Source organism: Bubalus bubalis, chromosome 9 (genome assembly GCF_019923935.1).
Source record: "Bubalus bubalis isolate 160015118507 breed Murrah chromosome 9, NDDB_SH_1, whole genome shotgun sequence".
Lineage (NCBI taxonomy): Eukaryota > Metazoa > Chordata > Mammalia > Artiodactyla > Bovidae > Bubalus > Bubalus bubalis.
Window position 1 is genome coordinate 68639819 of NC_059165.1, and position 20272 is coordinate 68660090.

General features: G+C 37.8%; 1 protein-coding gene across 1 annotated transcript; it reads right to left on the reverse strand.

Annotated features, from left to right (window-relative positions):
* Window positions 1-13497: 13497 nt before the first annotated feature.
* LOC123464577 (olfactory receptor 2T29-like) lies at window positions 13498-14472 on the reverse strand. Its single transcript, XM_045161884.1, has one exon. The coding sequence runs from the start codon at window positions 14470-14472 to the stop codon at window positions 13498-13500; it is 975 nt and encodes a 324-aa protein (XP_045017819.1).
* Between the last annotated feature and the right edge of the window lie 5800 nt (window positions 14473-20272).

Sequence of the window (20272 nt, forward strand, 5' to 3'; positions counted from 1 at the left end):
TAGACATTTCTCCAAAGAAGATATACAGATGGCTAACAAACACATGAAAAGATGCTCAACATCACTCATTATCAAAGAAATGCAAATTAAAACCACTATGAGGTACCATTTCACGCCAATCAGAATGGCTGCGATCCAAAAGTGTACAAGCAATAAATGCTGGAGAGAGTGTAGAAAAAAGGGAACCCTCTTACACTGTTGGTGGGAATGCAAACTAGTATAGCCACTATGGAGAACAGTGTGGAGATTCCTTAAAAAACTGGAAATAGAACTGCCTTATGACCCAGAAATCCCACTGCTGGGCATACACACTGAGGAAACCAGAATTGAAAGAGACACGTGTACCCCAATGTTCATCGCAGCACTGTTTATAATAGCCAGGACATGGAAGCAACCTAGATGTCCACCAGCAGATGAATGGATAAGAAAGCAGTGGTACATATATACAATGGAGTATTACTTAGCCATTAAAAAGAACACATTTGAATCAGTTCTAATGAGATGGATGAAACTGGAGCCCATTATACAGAGTGAAGTAAGCCAGAAGGAAAAACACCAATACAGTATACTAACGCATATATATGGAATTTAGAAAGATGGTAACAATAACCCTATATACGAGACAGCAAAAGAGACATTGATGTATAGAACAGTCTTTTGGACTCTGTGGGAGAGGGAGACAGTGGGATGATTTGGGAGAATGGCATTGAAACATGTATAATATCATATATGAGACGAGTCGCCAGTCCAGGTTTGATGCATGATACTGGATGCTTGGGGCTGGTGCACTGGGATGACCCAGAGGGATGGTACAGGGAAGCAGGAGGGAGGAGAGTTCAGGATGGGTAACACGTGTATACCTGTGGTGGATTCATGTTGATATATGGCAAAACCAATACAATATTGTAAAGTTAAAAAATAAAATAAAATAAAAAATAAAGAAAAAAATAAAAAAATTAAAGAAATCATGATCTAAAAAAATAAAATAAAATAAAATTTAGAGTGATTAAAATGATTAAAAAAATAAAAAAAATAAAATATTGGCTGTACCATCAATTTTTATTTTAGAGTTCAAGTTCATATACCCATTACATATAAGCCCACTATCTTAACCAATGATGCTAATAAAATTCCTATTCCTCAAAAAAAAAAAAAAGTTGTATTTCCATTTTCATTTGCCTTGAAATATTTTCTGATTTCCCCTTTGTTTATTGCGTTAATCCATTCATTATTTAGTAGCATGTTGTTTAGTCTCCATGTGTTTCCTTTTTGCTTTTCTTCCTGTAGTTAATTTCTAGTTTTATACTGTTATGGTTGAAAACATGCTTAAAGTAATTTTTATCTTCTTAAATTTGTTGAGACTTGCTTAGTATCTTAGAATGTGATTTATCTTAAAGAATGTTCCATGTGCACTTGAAAAAATGTGTATTCTGCTGTATTTGGATGAAATGCCCTGTATTTATCTCATTAGTTCAGTCGCTTTATCATGTCATTTAAAACCACTGTTGCCTTATTAATTTTCTGCTGTATTATCTGTCCATTTAGGTAAATGTGGATTTTAAGGCCCCTACTTTTATTGTATTGTCAATTTTCTCTTTTATGACTGTCAAGATTTGCTTTATATATTCAGGTGCTCGTCTATTGGGTTAATACATGTTAATGAGTATGAAATTTTCTTCTTGCCTTGATGTCTTTATCATTATATACTGCCTTTCTTTGTCTTTTGTTATAGAATTTGTTTAAAGAGTATTTTGTCTGATATGAGTGTTGCTATGTGTTGGAGAAGACTCTTGAGAGTCCCTCGGACTGCAAGGAGATCCAACCAGTCCATTCTTAAGAAGATCAGCCCTGGGATTTCTTTGGACGGAATAATGCTGAAGCTGAAACTCCAGTATTTTGTCCACCTCATGCGAAGAGTTGACTCATTGGAAAAGACTCTGATGCTGGGAGGGATTGGGGGCAGGAGGAGAAAGGGACGACAGAGGATGAGATGGCTGGATGGCATTACTGACTCGATGGACGTGAGTCTGAGTGAACTCCGGGAGTTGGTGATGGACAGGGGGGCCTGGAGTGCTGCGATTCATGGGATCGCAAAGAGTCGGAGACGACTGAGCGACTGAACTGAACCGAACTGACCTGATTCCCACTTTTTTTTCATTTCTGTTTGCATGAAATTCCTTATACAACACCCTCACTTTCAGTCTGCATGTGTCTTTAGTTCTGAAGTGAGTTTCTTTTAGGTAGTATATATAAATGGGTCTTATTTTTTTAATGCAATCTTCCACCCTACATCTTTTGATCAAAGCATTTAGTCCATTGACAGTTAAAGTAATTATTGATACATAAGTATAACCTTATTGCCATATTTTACTTTTTTCCCATTGTTTTTGTAGTTCTTCCCTTGCAGTTTGGTGATTTTCTTTAGTAGTATACTTGTGTTCATTACTTTGATTTTATGTATCCACTGTAGATTTTTGTTTTGTGGTTGCCATGGGATTCATATATTAATATTCTGAGCTATAACTATGTTTAGTTGTTTTAAACTTGCAGTCATTTACATTCAAACACATTCTAAATAATCTGCATTTTTGTTTTCCTCTCCATTTTATGTTTTTGATGTCATGTTTTACATCTTGATGTTTATACCATAAATGTTTATGGTAGTTATAGTTGCTTTTACATTGCTTTATCCTTTAAACTAGTATTCTTTTGTACTAGTTTATTTAAGTGGTTGATACACAATCTGTACTACATATTTGCCCTTGTGGGATTTCTCTTTCCTATAGATTCTTCTTTTCCACTTAGAGAAACCCCTTTAACATTTCTTTCAACATAGGTTTAGAATTGATGAACTCTGGTTTTTACTTGTCTGAGAATTTCTTTATCTCTTCTTTGATTCTAAGTGATGATCTTGCTGAGAAGAGTATCTCAGGTTGCAGGTTTTTTCACTTTCAGCATTTTGAATATATCATGCCATTCCCTTCTTGTATGCAGTGTTTTGGCAGAAAAACGCTGATAACCTTTTTGGAATTCCCTTGATTTTGCTGCTCCCCCTCCCTCCTTAAATTTGTTTCCTTTAGAATTCTCTCTTTGTCTTTAATTTTTGCATTTTAATTATGTTATGTTGATGTGGGTCTTTTGTGTTTAGTTTATTTGGGACCCCCTGTGCTCCTATGCCTTGATAATTTGTTTTATACTAAGGTTTGCTAAGTTTTCAGCTATAATTTCCTCAAATATTGTTTCAATATCCCTTCTTTCTCTCTTCTGGAACACTTATATTGCAAGTGTTGATATGCTTGTTGCATTAGAGATTTCTTTTTAAATTAATTTTTATTGGTGTATAGTTGATTTATAATGTTGTGTTAGCTTCTGCTCTACAACAGAATATATCAGTTATACATATAATTCCCTCTATTTTTGATTTCCTTCCTATTTAGGTCATCACAGAGAATTGAGTAGAGAGTTGCCTGTGCTATACAGTTTCCTGTGCTAGGGCTTCTCAGGTGTTGCAAAAGAATTCACCTGGTAATGCAGGAGATGCAAGAGATGTGTGTTTAATCCCTGGGTGAGGAAGATCCCCTAGAGTAGGAAATGGCACCCCACTCCAGTTTTCTTGCCTGGAAAATTCCATGGACAGAGGAGGCTGGTGGGCTACAGTTTTTTGGGTCACAAGGAGTCAGACATGACTGAGTGTACACACACAAACACACACATACACATATGGTAGGTTCTCATTAATCTATATTATACCTGCTGCTGCTGCTGCTGCTGCTGCTAAGTCGCTTCAGTCGTGTCCGACTCTGTGCGATCCCGTAGACGGCAGCCCACCAGGCTCCCCCATCCCTGGGATGCTCCAGGCATGAACTGGAGTGGGTTGACATTTCCTTCTCCAATGCAAGAAAGTGAAAAGTGAAAGTGAAGTTGCTCAGTAGTGTCAGACTCTTCATGACCCCATGGACTGCAGCCTACCAGGCTCCTCCACCCATGAGATTTTCCAGGCAAGGGTAGTGGAGTGGGGTGCCGTTGCCTTCTCCGATATTATACCTAGTAGTGTATATATGTCGATCCCAATCTTTCAGTTCATTCCACCCCCAACAGAGATCTTTTAAACTCTCCTCATATTTTACTTCCCTGGTGGCTCAGATGGTAAAGTGTCTGTCTACAATGAGGGAGACCCGGGTTCAATCCCTGGTTTGGGAAGATCCCCTGGAGAAGGAAATGGCAATTCGTTCCAGTACTATTGTCTGGAAAATCCCGTGGACAGAGGAGCCTGGTAGGGTACAGTCCACGGGGTCACAAAGAGTTGGACACGACTGAGTGACTTTACTTTCACTTCATGTTTTAAGATTAGTTTTTCTCTTTCTTGTTCTTATTGAGTGATTTCCATTCTTCTTCTAGATTGCTTATGCATTTTGTTTTTCACATAGTCTGCTATTCATTATTTCTAGTGTGCTTTTGATTTTAGTTATTGAATTATTTATTTCTGATTTTTAAAACTTATGATATAGTTCCTTTCTAAAATTACCATTGTGTTCATCTCCTCTTCCCTTAATTCAGATAAAATTCTTATAACTAATGCTTTGGGTTCTTTATCTGGTAAATTGTTTGCTTCTGTCTCATTATGTATTTTGGGGAGCATTTTCTTTTGTTCTTTCAATTGAAAGGAGTTCTTCTGCCTTTCCATTTTGCTTGAATTTTCTGCCTTTCTGAATTTAATTGAAATTTTAATTGAAAGAGTTATTACTACAGTCTTGAAAGTGTGTTCTTATGTGGGAGTGTGCCTATGTATGCTGCTAATGACCAGTGCCTTTGATTGGTAGGCGAAATTTGATATGAGCCCGTCACCTCTTTCCTCATTGTGTGCTGGCAGCTATCACCTTTATAGTAGATGAGTTGGAGACTGAGGGGTTAGTGTGAGGCAGGGCTTCCCCCATGACCAGTGGCCATCAGTGCCCCATTAGGAGTACAGTTTGATCCCAAGTTGCTTGAGCAGAAGCCTTGGCCTCAAGTTGGTTCTGTTTCATTTGTGTGTGATGTTTCCTCTTCCAGCACTGGGACCCACATGTGGGGATTGTTGAAGGAAGGAGGGTGCATGTGGGTTCTTGGCTTTTTGCTGCCACAGATAGAGGTCAGCGCCATCTCTCATGTATAGCTGTCTCTGACCTATACCTGTATGGGTGACAGCAATTGTTTCCCTTAATTGCTCAGATGCAGCCTCAGGTCCAAGTCTCCTTTGTTCTACACACAATAATAAAAATAAAATTAGATGTGCATTTCACAGTATACTAAAAATAAATTCATGCAGACTAATTAGCTATATGTAAATATAAACAATGTGTTGGAAAATAGTATAGGGCACAAATTCAGTTACAATGACTAGGAAGGCCATTTAGAACAAGACGCGGAATTCCAAATCAGGAAAAGATTGAGTAATACATTTGAAACCAATACAATATTGTAAAGTTAAAAATAAAATAAAATTAAAATAAAATAAAAAATATGTACAAGAAACCATTAAACATATATTAAAGTCTCACTTATAGGAAATCAATATATATAACAAAGGATTTATATTAGTAATGTGTAAGAGGTAAACAAGTTAGATAGCAAACTATCCAGTCAAAAATTAGCAAAGCTATTAAAAATTTCTTTAGAGTTTAAGAAATTATATCGAACACTGAACATATAAAAGGATGCTAAATCAAGATTATAGAAGCATAACCCAATATGTCATTTAGATTGAATCAGTAATATTAGAAGAAGTTCTTCAGAGTGTAGCCAATATCAGTTAATGATTACATTAATATGGAGGTAGAACATGGTGGGTGGGAGTAAGAGTTTTCATCAAGAAATGAAAATGGCCCAAAGGCAGCAAAAAAGGGAAGCTCTTCCTCACCTTGATCCCGAGAGACAGTGGGAGGTGCAATCGTTTCCAAGATCCACTAGCTGACTGCTAATGAGACCTGGACTCCATTTGTTAGATATTGGTCATTTCCAGTCTCAGCCTGGCAAAGAAGGTGCTGGGGGATTAAACACTGAGACCTTAGTCTGCCCTTACCCTCTAATCTCTTGCTGAGATCTCTCATTAACCAAATGATACAGAAGACAGAGGAACAAGCCATCCCCTAGGGCCACAGACTAGAAATGGAAGAGCAGGCACATGTAAGAGGGAGGATAGAGCTCAATGGGAATATGGAAAACTAGCTCTCTTTCTTCATAGCTGGTGAGTGATAAATTAGTCTAGAATTTTATATACAGATTAGCAGTTTGTATCAAGTTTATCAATCATTTGAATAACAATTCTCCATCTGGGAATATTTCCTACAAAAATAATGATATATGTGAATATATATATTTGTTGTTCAGTTGCTAAGTTGTATCCAACTTTTTGCGACCCCATGGCCTGCAGCATGCCAGGTTCCCCAGTCCTTCACTACCTCCTTTGCTCAGATTCATGTCCATTGAATCAGTGATGCTATCTAACCATCTCATTCTCTGTCTCCTCCTTCTCCTGTATATATATATATATATGAGTTTTTTTAAATTAAAATTATATATTAGTAGAAGAGATAGGAATACCAGACCACCTGACCTGCCTCTTGAGAAACCTATATGAAGGTCAGGAAGCAGCAGTTAGAACTGGACATGGAACAACAGACTGGTTCCAGATAGGAAAATGAGTCTGTCAAGATATTGTCACTGTATATTGTCACCCTGCTTATTTAACTTATATGCAGAGTACATCATGAGAAATGCTGGGCTGGAAGAAGCACAAACTGGAATCAAGATTGCCGGGAGAAATATCAATAACCTCAGATATGCAGATGACACCACCCTTATGGCAGAAAGTGAAGAGGAACTATAAAGCCTCTTGATGAAAGTGAAAGAGCAGAGTGAAAAATTTGGCTTAAAGCTCAACATTCAGAAAATTAAGATCATGGCATCCGGTCCCATCACTTCATGGGAAATAGATGGGGAAACAGTGGAAACAGTGTCAGACTTTATTTTTTTGGGCTCCAAAATCACTGCAGATGGTGACTGCAGCCATGAAAGTAAAAGATGCTTACTCCTTGGAAGAAAAGTTATAACCAACCTAGATAGCAGATTGAAAAGCAGAGACATTACTTTGCCAATAAAGGTCCGTCTAGTCAAGGCTGTTTTTCCTGTGGTCATGTATGGATGTGAGAGTTGGACTGTGAAGAAAGCTGAGCGCCGAAGAAGTGATGCTTTTGAACTGTGGTGCTGGAGAAGACCATTGAGAGTTCCTTGGACTGCAAGGAGATCCAATCAGTTAATCCTAAATGAAATCAGTCTTGAATATTCATTGGAAGGATTGATGCTGAAGCTCAAATTCCAATACTTTGGCTACCTTATGTGAAGAGCTGACTCATTTGAAAAGACCCTGATGCTGCGAAAGATTGAAAGTGGGAGAAGAAGGGGACAGCAGAGGATGAGGCGGTTGGATGGCATCACTGACTCAGTGGACATGAGTTTGAGTAAACTCCAGGAGTTGGTGATGGATAAGGAAGCCAGGCGTGCTGCAGTCTATGGGGTCGCAAAGAATCGGACATGACTGAGACTCAACTAAACTGAACTGAATGACTGTATCCAACATTTGGGTCCTAGACATAACATTAGAAGTTTACACATTTTGAACTCAATGTAAAACAACTGCAAAGGCTGGTTTTAAAACAGTAACCTAAGAAGGAAAACAGGCAACCAAAGTTATAGTATTATTTCCAATGCACATAATTTTGTTCTTTAAACTTCTCTTGAGCCATTCCTAGGAAACTTATTTTGCTACTCTCATTTTTTTAAACATATGAAAATACTTTAAAAATTGAAATATTTGTGAAAAACAAAGCAAACTTCTCTATCTAATCTAGGTTGGTTCATTCTTCATTTAATAAAAATTCCAATCTTCATGCTTAGCATCCTTTGAAGGATGTAGGAAACTCAGGGCTCATTTTTATGTGGTAGAAGTGATTTTGTTCAATTGCTAATGGATCATAAACACAGATGCATGAACACCACGTGAAGTTTGACGATTTTAAATTACTATAGTTCAGTTATTTATGTGGCACTTTAAGCAAGTGCACTCAGCGTCAGAAACTGTGCCATTCATTCTTTTTATTCTAAATGTAATACATTTAGAGCAACAATTGTTTTGCCACGTTCAGGAATTATGAGTATTTTATTCAAAGTATAATTTGGCTAACAATATCACAACTAACTGCACAGTTCTTGTAAATTCTTACTAGTAGAAGCTATGGATAGCTGTAATTTTACCATTTTATTTTAAAAATGAATCATCATTCTAAACATATTTTTATTTTATCTGAATTTTCTTTTTTGATTGAGACAGAATAAAACTAATCATCTTTGGTAGAATATTACACATTACATTTTGTTTTGTTCTATTTGCCTTTGTTCTCCATATCTAGGGCACTTTAAATGGAACCTTAAATATATCATTTGTTTCACCAAATTCGTGAGTGCTGTTTACACTACTCATTTTTTTTCTAAAAGTTAAAGAGTGCACATATTTTATTCATTTTATTTGACTGAAACAAAAATATTGTAAGCTGTTTTCTCCAGCTTATGTCCCCCAGTATTGGAAGATCCTTGTTTTATATCATGAAGTAACTGATTGTGTTAAGAGGAAAATGGAATCTGTACTTTCCAAACCATCTAATTCACATTGATACTGCCTGTTGGAAGATTTTAGACATGCAAAAAAATTGTGGTTCTATGGAAGAGATTCAACAAGGCCCTTTTTACCCAAAATACTCAGCCCAACCTTCCTAGAGTTAGGGCATGGCCCATTCCACCTAGATTTACACTATTCAGCTCATCATATTCACTCACTTGGTTTCCATACCTCCAATCTTTCAGTTCTTCAATCAATTACCACCATTTTAATATTTCTAAAATGCAAGTCCAGTCATTCCATTACTGCTTTTAAAAACCTGGGTCACAAAAGAGCAAGAAATGAGGCTACAACCTGAATCAGAAATGGAGATGTCATTGAAACATTTACCTTTTCTGCCTGGCCAAGCACCTGATCTTTAATCATGCTGTTTGGCTTACATGGCTTCAGGTCCTTGAGCAAGTCTTCCACACCATTCCAGCCTTCTTTATTCATCTAGTCACCATTCAACACAGAGTTCTCAGGTTTTCTCTCAGCCCCTCTTCTTTTGGATAAACTTGCATGTTAGAGGTGAAACTGATATGTCCTAATAAGGTAATAACCTGTACACTTTTCCCATGAGCATCAAATCATTTGTGTATTTGTGCATCAAATTATTTGTGCATTTACATATTTTAAAAAGCAACTATTATGCAAAGAATCCACCTGCAATGCAGGAGACATTGGTTCAATTCCTGCATTGGGAAGACATGCTGGAGAAAGGATAGGCTACCAACTCCAGTATTCTTGGGCTTTCCTTTACCCACTCCAGTATTCTTGGGCTTCCCTTGTGGCTCAGCTGGTAAAACATCTGCCTGCAATGAGGGAGACCTGGGTTCAATCCCCGGAGTGGGAAGATCTCTCCTGGAGAAGGGAAAGGCTACCCACTCTAGTATTCTGGCCTGGAGAATTCCATGAACTGTGTAGTCCATGGGGTCACAAAGAGTAGGACACAACTTTCACTTTTCATGCAAAATATACCTACACTTCAAATTTGTAGGGATAGTAGCCATAAGTAATTTGAACTTTAAATTTCACTTAGCTAATATTTTAAAATTTTAAAGAAATGTCTGCTGAGTAAATAAAGGGTTGAAAATTTGCTGTTCTTCCTCCGCTTGCTTGTGTATAAATTACATACTTCAAATCTCAGCTAAGATACCACTTCACAAAGAAAACGTTCCCTGCTTGAGGGAACATTGGGGTTAATATTATTCCTCCCATTTGAGGTTACTTTGTGGGGTCTTGAATTTCTGATCGACCACAAGTACTAAGGATTTCAGACAGCTGACACCCACTAGACACCTTCAGGATTGAACCCTGAAGAACAAAGTAGACCTCAATAAAGGCAACTAGAAGACAGAATTGTCCCAGCAATGATCATCACATTAAAATGAATGTAATTTCTTAGATAGGTCACTTATACCTCCACCAATCAAAAAGTAGGAACAAGAAAAGGGAGAAATCTGATACATAATCCTTTACTTTTAGATAATTTCAAATATACAAACAAATACCTTGAAAAATAATAGTATAATTAACATATATAATATTTATCAGATTCACATATCAATAATATATCCCTTTTGATTCATCTCATCTCTAGCTTAGGCAATTGTATACTTTTTCATCTAAATATTTTAATTGTGGATTTCTTAAGAGTGCAAATATTATTCCACAGAAACATGGTGGAGTTAAATCTTCATAAAAATGTAGTATGGATTCAACCAGTCAGTCAGTTCAGTTGCTGAGTCATGTCGGACTCTTTGTGACCCCATGGACTGCAGCACACCAGGCCTCCCTGTTCATCACCAGCTTCCAGAGTTTACTCAAACTCATGTCCATTGGGTCAGTGATGCCATCCAACCATCTCATCCTCTGCTGTCCCCTTCTCCTCCTGCCTTCAATCTTTCCCAGCATCAGGGTCTTTTCAAATGACTCAGTTCTTCACATCAGGTGGCCAAAGTACTGGAGTTTCAGCTTCAGCATCAGCTCTTCCAATGAATATTCAGGACTGACTTCCTTTAGGATGGACTGGTTGGATCTCCTTGCCATCCAAGGGAATTTCAAGAGTCTTCTCCAACACCACAGTTCAAAAGCATCAATTCTTTGGCACTCAGCTTTCTTTATAGTCCAACTCTCGCATCCATACATGACTACTGGAAAAACCATAGCTTTGACTAGATGGAACTTGGCTGGCAAAGTAATGTCTCTGTTTTTAATATGCTGTCTAGGTTGGTCATAACTTTTGTATCAAGGAGCAAACATCTTTTAATTTCATGGCTGCAGTCACCATCTGTAGTGATTTTGGAGCCCCCATGAAAATAAAGTCTCTCACTGTTTCTACTGTTTCCCCACCTATTTGCCATGAAGTGAAGGGACCAGATGCTATGATCTTAGTTTTCTGAATGTTGAGCTTCAAGTCAACTTTTTCACTCTCCTCTTTCACTTTCATCAAGAGGTTCTTTAGTTCTTCACTTTCTGCCATAAGGGTGGTGCCATCTACATATCTAAGGTGATTGATATTTCTCCTGGCAATCTGGATTCCAGCTTGTGCTTCTTCCAGCCCAGCGTTTCTCATGATGTACTCTGCATATAAGTTAAATAAGCAGGGTGACAATATACAGCCTTGACAAACTCCTTTTCCTATTTGGAACCAGTCTGTTTTTCCATGTCCAATTCTAACTGTTGCTTCCTGACCTGCACACAGATTTCTCAAGAGGCAGGTCAGGTGGCCTGGTATTCTCAACTCTTTAAAAATTTTCCACAGTTTGTTGTGGTCCACACAGTCAAAGGTTTGGCATAGTCAATAAAGCAGAAACATGTTGTTTTGGAACTCTCTTGCTTTTTCAATGATCCCACGGATGTTGGCAATTTGATCTCTGGTTCCTCTGCCTTTTCTAAAGCCAGCTTGAACATCTGGAAGTTCATGGTTCACGTACTGCTGAAGCCTGGCTTGGAGAAATTTAAACATTACTTTACTAGTGTATGAGATGAGTGCAATTGTGCATTCGTTTGAGCATTCTTTGGCATTGCCTTTCTTTGGGATTGGAATGAAAACTGACCTTTTCCAGTCCTGTGGCCACTGCTGAGTTTTCCCAATTTGCTGGCATATTGAGGGCAGCACTTTCACAGCATCATCTTTTAGGATTTGAAATAGCTCAACTGGAATTCCATCACCTCTACTAGCTTTGTAAAAATAATTTGTACCAAGAAATATAAAAATGAATGGCTTTTAATTACAGGGAATCAATTTTCTAAAATAAATGAATATTACATAACACATTATGGTATGAGAATCTGGGGAGGCAGGTGAGAGGGGGGTTCAGGATGGGGAACACATGTACACCCATTGTGGATGCATGTTTGCTGGGGTCCAGCCCCGGCTGATCCAGGGTATTCGAAGCGGGGAAGGCGTCGGCGAGGGTAAGGATACAATAGCTTCAATTAGATATTAATTAAAGATATAAAGAGTAATAGAATGAGGATAGCTCAGTAGGAAAATTCAGTGGAGAAAAGAGGCTGAGTAGCTTGGTTTACTCGGGAGACCAATAAAACTTCAAGACAAGAAGTTTGCACCACTTACGTAGGCCGCAGGCGTCCTTCTGTTCTCCCGAAGGAGAGAAGACACTGAGGCCTCCCCGGTCGGATCTTAGAAGCCCAGGCATAATTAGCAAGCATGGTGGGTTCCGCGCTCCAGATGGAGACTCAGCCAGAATTTGAAAGAGAGAGCGACATGGGGAGACCAAGTTTCAGTGAACAAGGCCCGCACTTTATTTTCCAAAGTAGTTTTTATACCTTAAGTTATGCATAGAGGATAATGGGGGAAGGGGTGGAGTCATGCAAGGACAGCAGTTCCTGGTTCTAATCTAAGCCAGGCTTTCAAACTTATCATATGCAAAAGTTCAGGTGATTGACATCATCTTCTGGCCCGGAGGCCTGTTAACATTTTAAGAAACTTATTTTTCTCTAAAGGTGATTATTCCAAAGTCAGGCACCAGCCTTCCAAAAAGCATTGGACAAAGCTGCATTTTACATTTCTATACACCCATTATATCAATCAATACACTGCCAAGGACACAGTAGGTAAGGAGTATGGAGACTTAGCAGCAAACATTGGCCCAATAAGTGAAAAACCCTTCACCAATACAATTTCTAATCAATCTTTTAACTACTCAAAGGAATCTGTGTTTAGGCAGTTTAGAACATCTCCTGCCTCTCACAGTTGGGAGGCTCTGAACAATCACATGTGGCCGGAAAAACCCATTCAGGCAGGCTAGAGGATTTCCAAAGGAGTTTGTAGGTTGAAACACTGTCACACCCAGGAATTATTAACTGGAGCTGTAAGCTAACTCTTTTTTCAGAGAGAGGTAGTGAGGGACAGCCCCCGTAAAGTCAGAGGTGTAGGTGAAAGCACAAAGCAGAAAGTAGGCAGACTCTGGTTTGGGGGGTAGATGCTCGAGAATTTCCAGGGGGACTCCTGAGGCTCGATCCCGCCTTTGCGTATGCCGAGCCTCCTTCCTCATGACCTTTGTCATGGGCGGAATTCCTCACGCTGGCTCCTGGCAGTGATAGAATTCCAGTTGAGCTATTACAGATCCTGAAAGATGATGCTGTGGAAAGTGCTGCACTCAATATGCAATATGCACTCAATATGCAATATGCCGGCTCCCGGCACATGTTGATGTATGGCAAAACCAATACAATATTGTAAAGTAAAAAAAAAGAGAAAATAATAATAAAAAATTAAAAAAGAATAATATTTGTATAAGGCCAGAAAGTTCTGATACAGAATGAAGAAAAATAAACCACTAGTATAAAAATGTCTTATTTTGTGGTTCTCTGAAATATTCTAAATTCAGCATTTTCTTTAGTGCCCTTATGACATCCTTATTCCTAAGACTGTAGATCAAAGGGTTTAAAACAGGAGTGAGTATGGTGTAAAAGGCAGATACAGCCATGTCCTTCTCAGGGGAGTGGTAAGAGATGGGGAGCATGTAGGTATAGATGGCAGCTCCATAGAAGAGGATGACCACAGTCATGTGGGAAGAACAAGTGGTTAAGGCCTTCTTCCTGCCCTCTGCTGAATTCATCCTGTGGATGGTGAGGAGGATGAATGAATAAGAACTTGAAATGACTGTCATGGGGATGAGGAGCATGAGGACACAGCACAGGTACATGAGTGTCTCATACAGGGAAGTGTCTGAGCAGGAAAGCTTCATTACAGCAGGGACCTCACAGAAGAAATGATGGATCTCCCAGGATCTGCAGAAGGGGAAGGTCATGGTGATGAGTGTGAGCATAAAGCCATCCACTGATCCCAGAAACCAGCAGCCAGACACCAGGAGGAGCCACACCTTATGGCTCATGAGGGTAGAATAGTGGAGTGGATGACAGATGGCCACATAGCGGTCGTAGGCCATGGCAGCCAGAAGGAAATATTCTGAACCTCCAAGTGTCACATAGAAAAACATCTGCATTCCACATTCAGGGCCTGAGGTCTTATTTACACCCATAACCTGGTCCATGAGCATTTTGGGCACAGTGACAGAAATGTACATCATGTCCATGAGAGACAACTGGCTGATGAAATAGTACATGGGGGTGTGGAGGTGGGCATCAGAATATATCAGAAGGATCAGGATGCTATTTCCAGACAAGGCCATCAAGAAAATCACAAAAATGACCACACAAAGGAAAGCGGGATGCTTGGCTTGACTGAAGAGTCCCATAAGGATGAAATCCAACTGTCCAGTGTGGTTGGTGGCCCAGGTAGATTTGTCCATGAAGTTTCTCCTAGATCACCAAGGAAAGATTTGTGATTAATAAATCACTCATGGTATATAATCACCTGAGATGAATGTTTAGTGGGCTTGCGTGTGTGTGTGTGTGTGTGTGTGTGTGTGCCTGTATGTGGATGCAAAGCAATGCAATTGTGCTAAAAGGAGTTAGTGGTATGAGACTGGAGATTTGGGGGTTATAAGGTGCCTGCAAATAAAAAAAAATTAATGGAAAACTAAGAATTCACAACTGTTGATTAAAATAATTTATTTATAGTAAAGCATTGGATTTTTGTTATATAAGGCAGAATTGATTCAATCTGTCATTTTAAGGATCCAGTTGCATCTTAAAAACCTTTAGTAATATATGAAAAAATTAGAAAGTAACTTAAACATAATTTGGTGAACACATATACCAAAAATTCCACCTATCTTTGTGTGTTGGTTCAAGCAATTTTGTGAGGCTCTGCACTTTTGTGGAGTGAGCCATGCATTCACAGGGGCAGATTTGGGTTCTCAACAATAACTAATCCCTTAGATATATTAAAGAGAGTGAGTAAGAAGCCCAGACTCTACAGTTGGACTATGGGTCTTTATTATCCTATATCCACCATTCCTCTGTCTACTCTACTTAAACAAAAAATAATGTTTGATATAAAATGCATTTAAAATTAACTGAAGTAAAATATTGAAAAGGCTGAAAACATTACCAGTTACAGATAAATAATGATACATATTGTTAAAGCATTAACATTTAATGTAAATATTGTGCATATTCTAAGAGAAGGTTGTTACTATTTCTTTTATGATCAGATTCATTACTTCAGCTTGCTAATTTTAATACCTATTAATTTATATAAGAATTTGGATTTGATAAATTCTGTAGTTCAAGACATATATATATATATATATATACACACACACAAATTATACTGTTTTATAGTATTATATATTATATTATTCTAATATGATTTCTCTAAATATATATAAATATGTGTATATACACAATCTCAGACTTTCTACAGTACAAACTTTATATATTTTATATAAATGGGAGAAAGTTGCTCAGTCATGTCTAACTCTTTGTGACCCCATGGCAAATAGTCCGTGGAATTCTCCAGGCCAGAATACTGGAGTGGGTAGCCTCTCCCTTCTCCAGGGGATCTTCCAACCCAGGGCTTGAACCCAGGTCTCCTACATTGCAGGTGGATTCTTTACCAGCTGAACCACCAGGGAAGCCCAAGAATACTGGAGTGGGTAGCCTACCCCTTCTGCAGGGATCTTTCCGACCCAGGAATTGAACTGGGGTCTCCTGCATTGCAGGTGGATTCTTTACCAACTGAGCTATGAGGCAAGCCCTTTTATATAAATATTAACACATAAATATGAAATGTATAATCTATCTTTCTTATTTTAACTCTGGTTAAGTAGAGCTTTATGGAGAGTTCCATTTCAGTTCTGTCTTCTCCAGCTTCATCTGCTTAAAGCTCATACCATTTGTTCTAAATCTCAGGGAGATGAAATAGCATTGAGATTGTTATTCCCATTTACAGACAAGATTTTAGTTGTCTTGTAAACATATCAGCTTTATTGTCTATGGTAATCAATTTTTCATGGAAACAGAGATGCAGAGAGGAAAACTGAACAACATTGAAATGTCTCTGACTTCGGTTTTCTTTCCTCTATCTTGCTGTACATAACTTATATCTGTGTTGGAGGCTGAGGACAAATCAAAGAAATTAAACTCGCTTACATTTAGGTGAGTCATATTTAATCTATTTAGGGAGAAGTATTATGTAAATATAATTTAAATTAGAATTTTAAAAGGGCTACAAAATAAGAAAGAGGACTAAAGCAAAATACATCTGGTGTTTTAGAAGAGACTCAGTAATTGCTTCTTCTATACTTTTTATTATGAAGATTCAATCTTTGCAACTTTTCAATTTCTGATATGTTAAATGTTAAATTTTATAAATTTTACCAATAAGAGGAAATGTTGGCTTATCTTGCAGAGAAAAGTTTAGAAGTACTTGTGATTGTAGGAATATGTCAGGAAGATTATTCAAGTCCTAATATACTTTATACTCTTGCAATAATCCCAGAGATTTATTAACAGTCCCAAGTTCTGGGGTGCTGAAGCAGTAAACGATATTGAAAATAATCCTTTATTATAAATATCCAGAAAATCTGGGAAAAGTACCATTAAAAATATAATATTTCTGTCAAATTCCACCTACACTGGCAGAGGAAAGCTGAACTCTGTGCAAAATTTAAAAACAAATAAGCTAAAGACACACTTGTGGCTGAGTTTTTATTTGTGATCAAAGTGGCAAAGGACCAGTGCAGTGACTCGCAAAGTGAAGACCTCAAAACTGCTGAAAGAATGAAGTGAGAGCTGGAGGGGAAATGGGAGGCACTGGGCAAATCTCGTTGCCCTTTGGAAAATCATAGTCACTGTGATTAAGCCCACACTGAACAGCCTACCTAGGACACCAGACAGTCAAAGGAATACAGTCTGTATCAGGCAAGGTGACTTGCTTTCTTGGTAACTCTTACTGTTCTTTATCCAACTGTCTGAGTTTAATATAAGTGGAATAGTGCATATTGAACCTGGGGAGTTATTAACTTTAGGGGTAGAATCATATCAAATCTTGGGTGAAGCCAATTGTCCTATTATGTTGCTGTTTTTTTTTTTTAATCTCCCCAGGAGCCTATGAATTACATACTCATTTTATTTTGTCCTTTTACAGATTAAATAATTCTGGTTCCTGGGAATCTGTCTAGCATCACACAATTCATCTGAAGAAGTACTCAAGTCTCAGCTCATGTGTTGGGACACAGACCCTTTAATGCTACCTTAAATTCTCTAGGCTACTCTCTTCCCTCCAAAGTCTACAACTTGGGTATTAGCCAACCACTGTCGATTTCATCTGAGAAACATAAGATTAAGACATTTATTTCAGTGTTCTAACTATCAGAAATAATCTTCACTCAAAGCAAAATTAGTTTGTTTTCTTCTGTAAAATTTAAATCACAAGGACACAAGTTTACCATATAGTAATAGAGGAGAAAAGTGATTTCTTCTGTCCATAAATGATTGGAAATCAAAACCCATATTTTAATATGCTGCAGTAAATAAATGTTATATAAAAGATTCAAGAAAAAAACAAACACTATTGATTTTCTCCATAAAAATAGATAATAGGATAAAATTAGGAAATATAGTCAAGTATTAATAGAATGTCAGAAGTAGAACAAGAAAAAATAATAATTACCCTTTTGCTCCTGTAGGCCTATATTCCTATCTGATTTACTCCAATATCAGATGATGCTGAAATCCTTATCTAGATGGGCTAATGGAGAGTGGTCACAGTGTATAAATACAGATAGGACAGTGACTTCATCCTTGGTGTTACTATGCTCATTAGGGGAGTGGAGGATGATGTTCTATTGATAAATCCTCTCTGGAACCTTCAAGAAGCATGCAATTAAGAGAACTTAAAAAAAAAAAATCATAGATATCTCTGTCATACTTTTTTTGGTTTTCTCCTAATGTCTTAAAAAAATCCCTTTGTTATTAAACTAGAAATCTTAAAAAAATTAGCAATAATCTCAAATCTTACCATCATAAGTAAAATTTTATCTGTGGCATAGGTATTAGTTTATATACGGCCTTAGCCTTTTCACATTACAAAAAATGTTTTCTTATATGTGTGTATATATATCTTTATTGCTTCTTCAATACTTTTTGTGTGGTATTGATGCTTGTCTTTCAGAGTTACAGAGTCTGAAATTCATAGTCTAATTGATGTGTCAAAGACAGCACTACTAATCAGTACTGTGGTAGAGACTAAAATTGTGATGGTCTTTTATATTTTCATCTGGATTGGTCTTCCACAGGGTACTGATTTTAATCTTTAGTCACCCAGTTGCAATCTCTGTTGCTTTAATACTACATTTAATTTTATGTATTTGATTTTAATTTATATTTTGACATGCTAATGGTAGAAAAATTTTTTTTAAACCCACAAACTATTACAAAGAAAATTTAAAAATCAACCATAATTTACTTTCCGAGGCAAAAATTATGCCTTAATGGTTGTATCTTGATTTCAGAATACAAATATTTATGAAATGTGTACCATATACCACATCGTTGTGATAAACCAGGGAAGAAAATAAAGCAATCCTATCCTCACGGAAATTGTAGCAAAATTCTTCTTAACCTTATTCTGTATGTGTATTCTCAAATTATGTTGATTATTTTCCCTTGCCATCTTTATTCCTTGGTGTCCTTTGTCTAAATGGTGACTTGTGTTTGTGAGGCCCACACTTTGTGGGGTGGTCTCATACGTCCTGAGTTTCCGCCTACAGATGGTTTGTCCTAATTCTTTTGTCACCTTGTTTCCCATAAGACACTGAGAATGCAAGTACTGGGAGACACTGGACAGTGGGAGAAATAAAGAAGCTGCATATTTTTTTCTTCTTTCTTCTGTTGGTCTCTGGTAGCTGCAGCAGTTGTAGCCAACTGAGGACCATGTGAGAGCTATGGGATCCAGCACTTCAAAAGTAGTTTCAGTGGCACTACGGGATGCAGGCATCTGAGTTGCAGCAGAGGAGGGTCCCACCAGTAGCCCCACAATGCAGTAGCTCAATCAGCTCAGCAGTGTGGGTATGTGGGGCTCCACTGGTTCATGAGGGCTCTTGGTCCTTGGATGACAATACTCACTTTCTTGCTTCCCCAGCCTTCTTTCCAACACTTTACCAGCTAATCTGTAGCCAATCCCCTATTATATTCCATCAGTTTGAAGTGTATAAAGTGTTTGTATATAATTGGACATGAGGTTAACAACTTATCAAATTAATTGTACATTTATTATAATCCCTAATATTGAATAATTATGTTGCATTCAAAATTCTAAATTATAAGTTATGCTCAAATAAATTCACTTTTATAAAAAGCAATCTCTGAATGCAGTTTCTTCTAAATTAATTTACCAAAGGGTATAAAATGTTTCAGGTATCTTCATGATGCTGCTGCTAAGTCGCTTCAGTCATGTCCGACTCTGTGAGACCCCAGAGATGGCAGCCCTCCAGGCTCCCCCATCCCTGGGATTCTCCAGGCAAGAACACCGGAGTGGGTTGCCATTTCCTTCTCCAATGCATGAAAGTGAGAAGTGAAAGTGAAGTCACTCAGTGGTGTCCGACTCTTCCTGACCCCATGGACTGCAGCCTACCAGGCTCCTCTATCCATGGGATTTTCCAGGCAAGAGTACTGGAGTGGGGTGCCATCGCCTTTAGCAGTAAATTTCTTTTCCAAAAATTTTCTAAAATTTTGCTGTTATACTGAATCCAGGCTTTTACAGATTGCTGCACAAAAGATCAATAAATCAAGAGACAAGGTATTGGTGCAAGGAACAGTGAATTTATTTGTGTAAAGCAAGCAAACCAAGAAGATAGTGGTATAGTGTCCCAAAGAATCATCTTACCAAAGGTAGATTCAGGCTTCTCTTATGTTAAGAGTGTGTCTATTTTTTTGAAAATTATTTGTGCCAGAATCCTTCATTCTTGCTCCTGTCCATGTAGGCCTGGTCATGATGTTTCTATAAACCTCCAACAAGACAATTGATCTTTTCTGTTCTGCAGCTTTTAATCTCCATATGAATGGAAAAAGTGTGGGAGGCAGAGTGTTGAGATATTTCAGGCAATAGGCAACATTCTTTTACAAAGGCACAGAGCCAGCACAACCAAGTAGAGCCAACAGAATACAAAGATTAGAGATAGAAAAATAGGTCCAATATGGAGT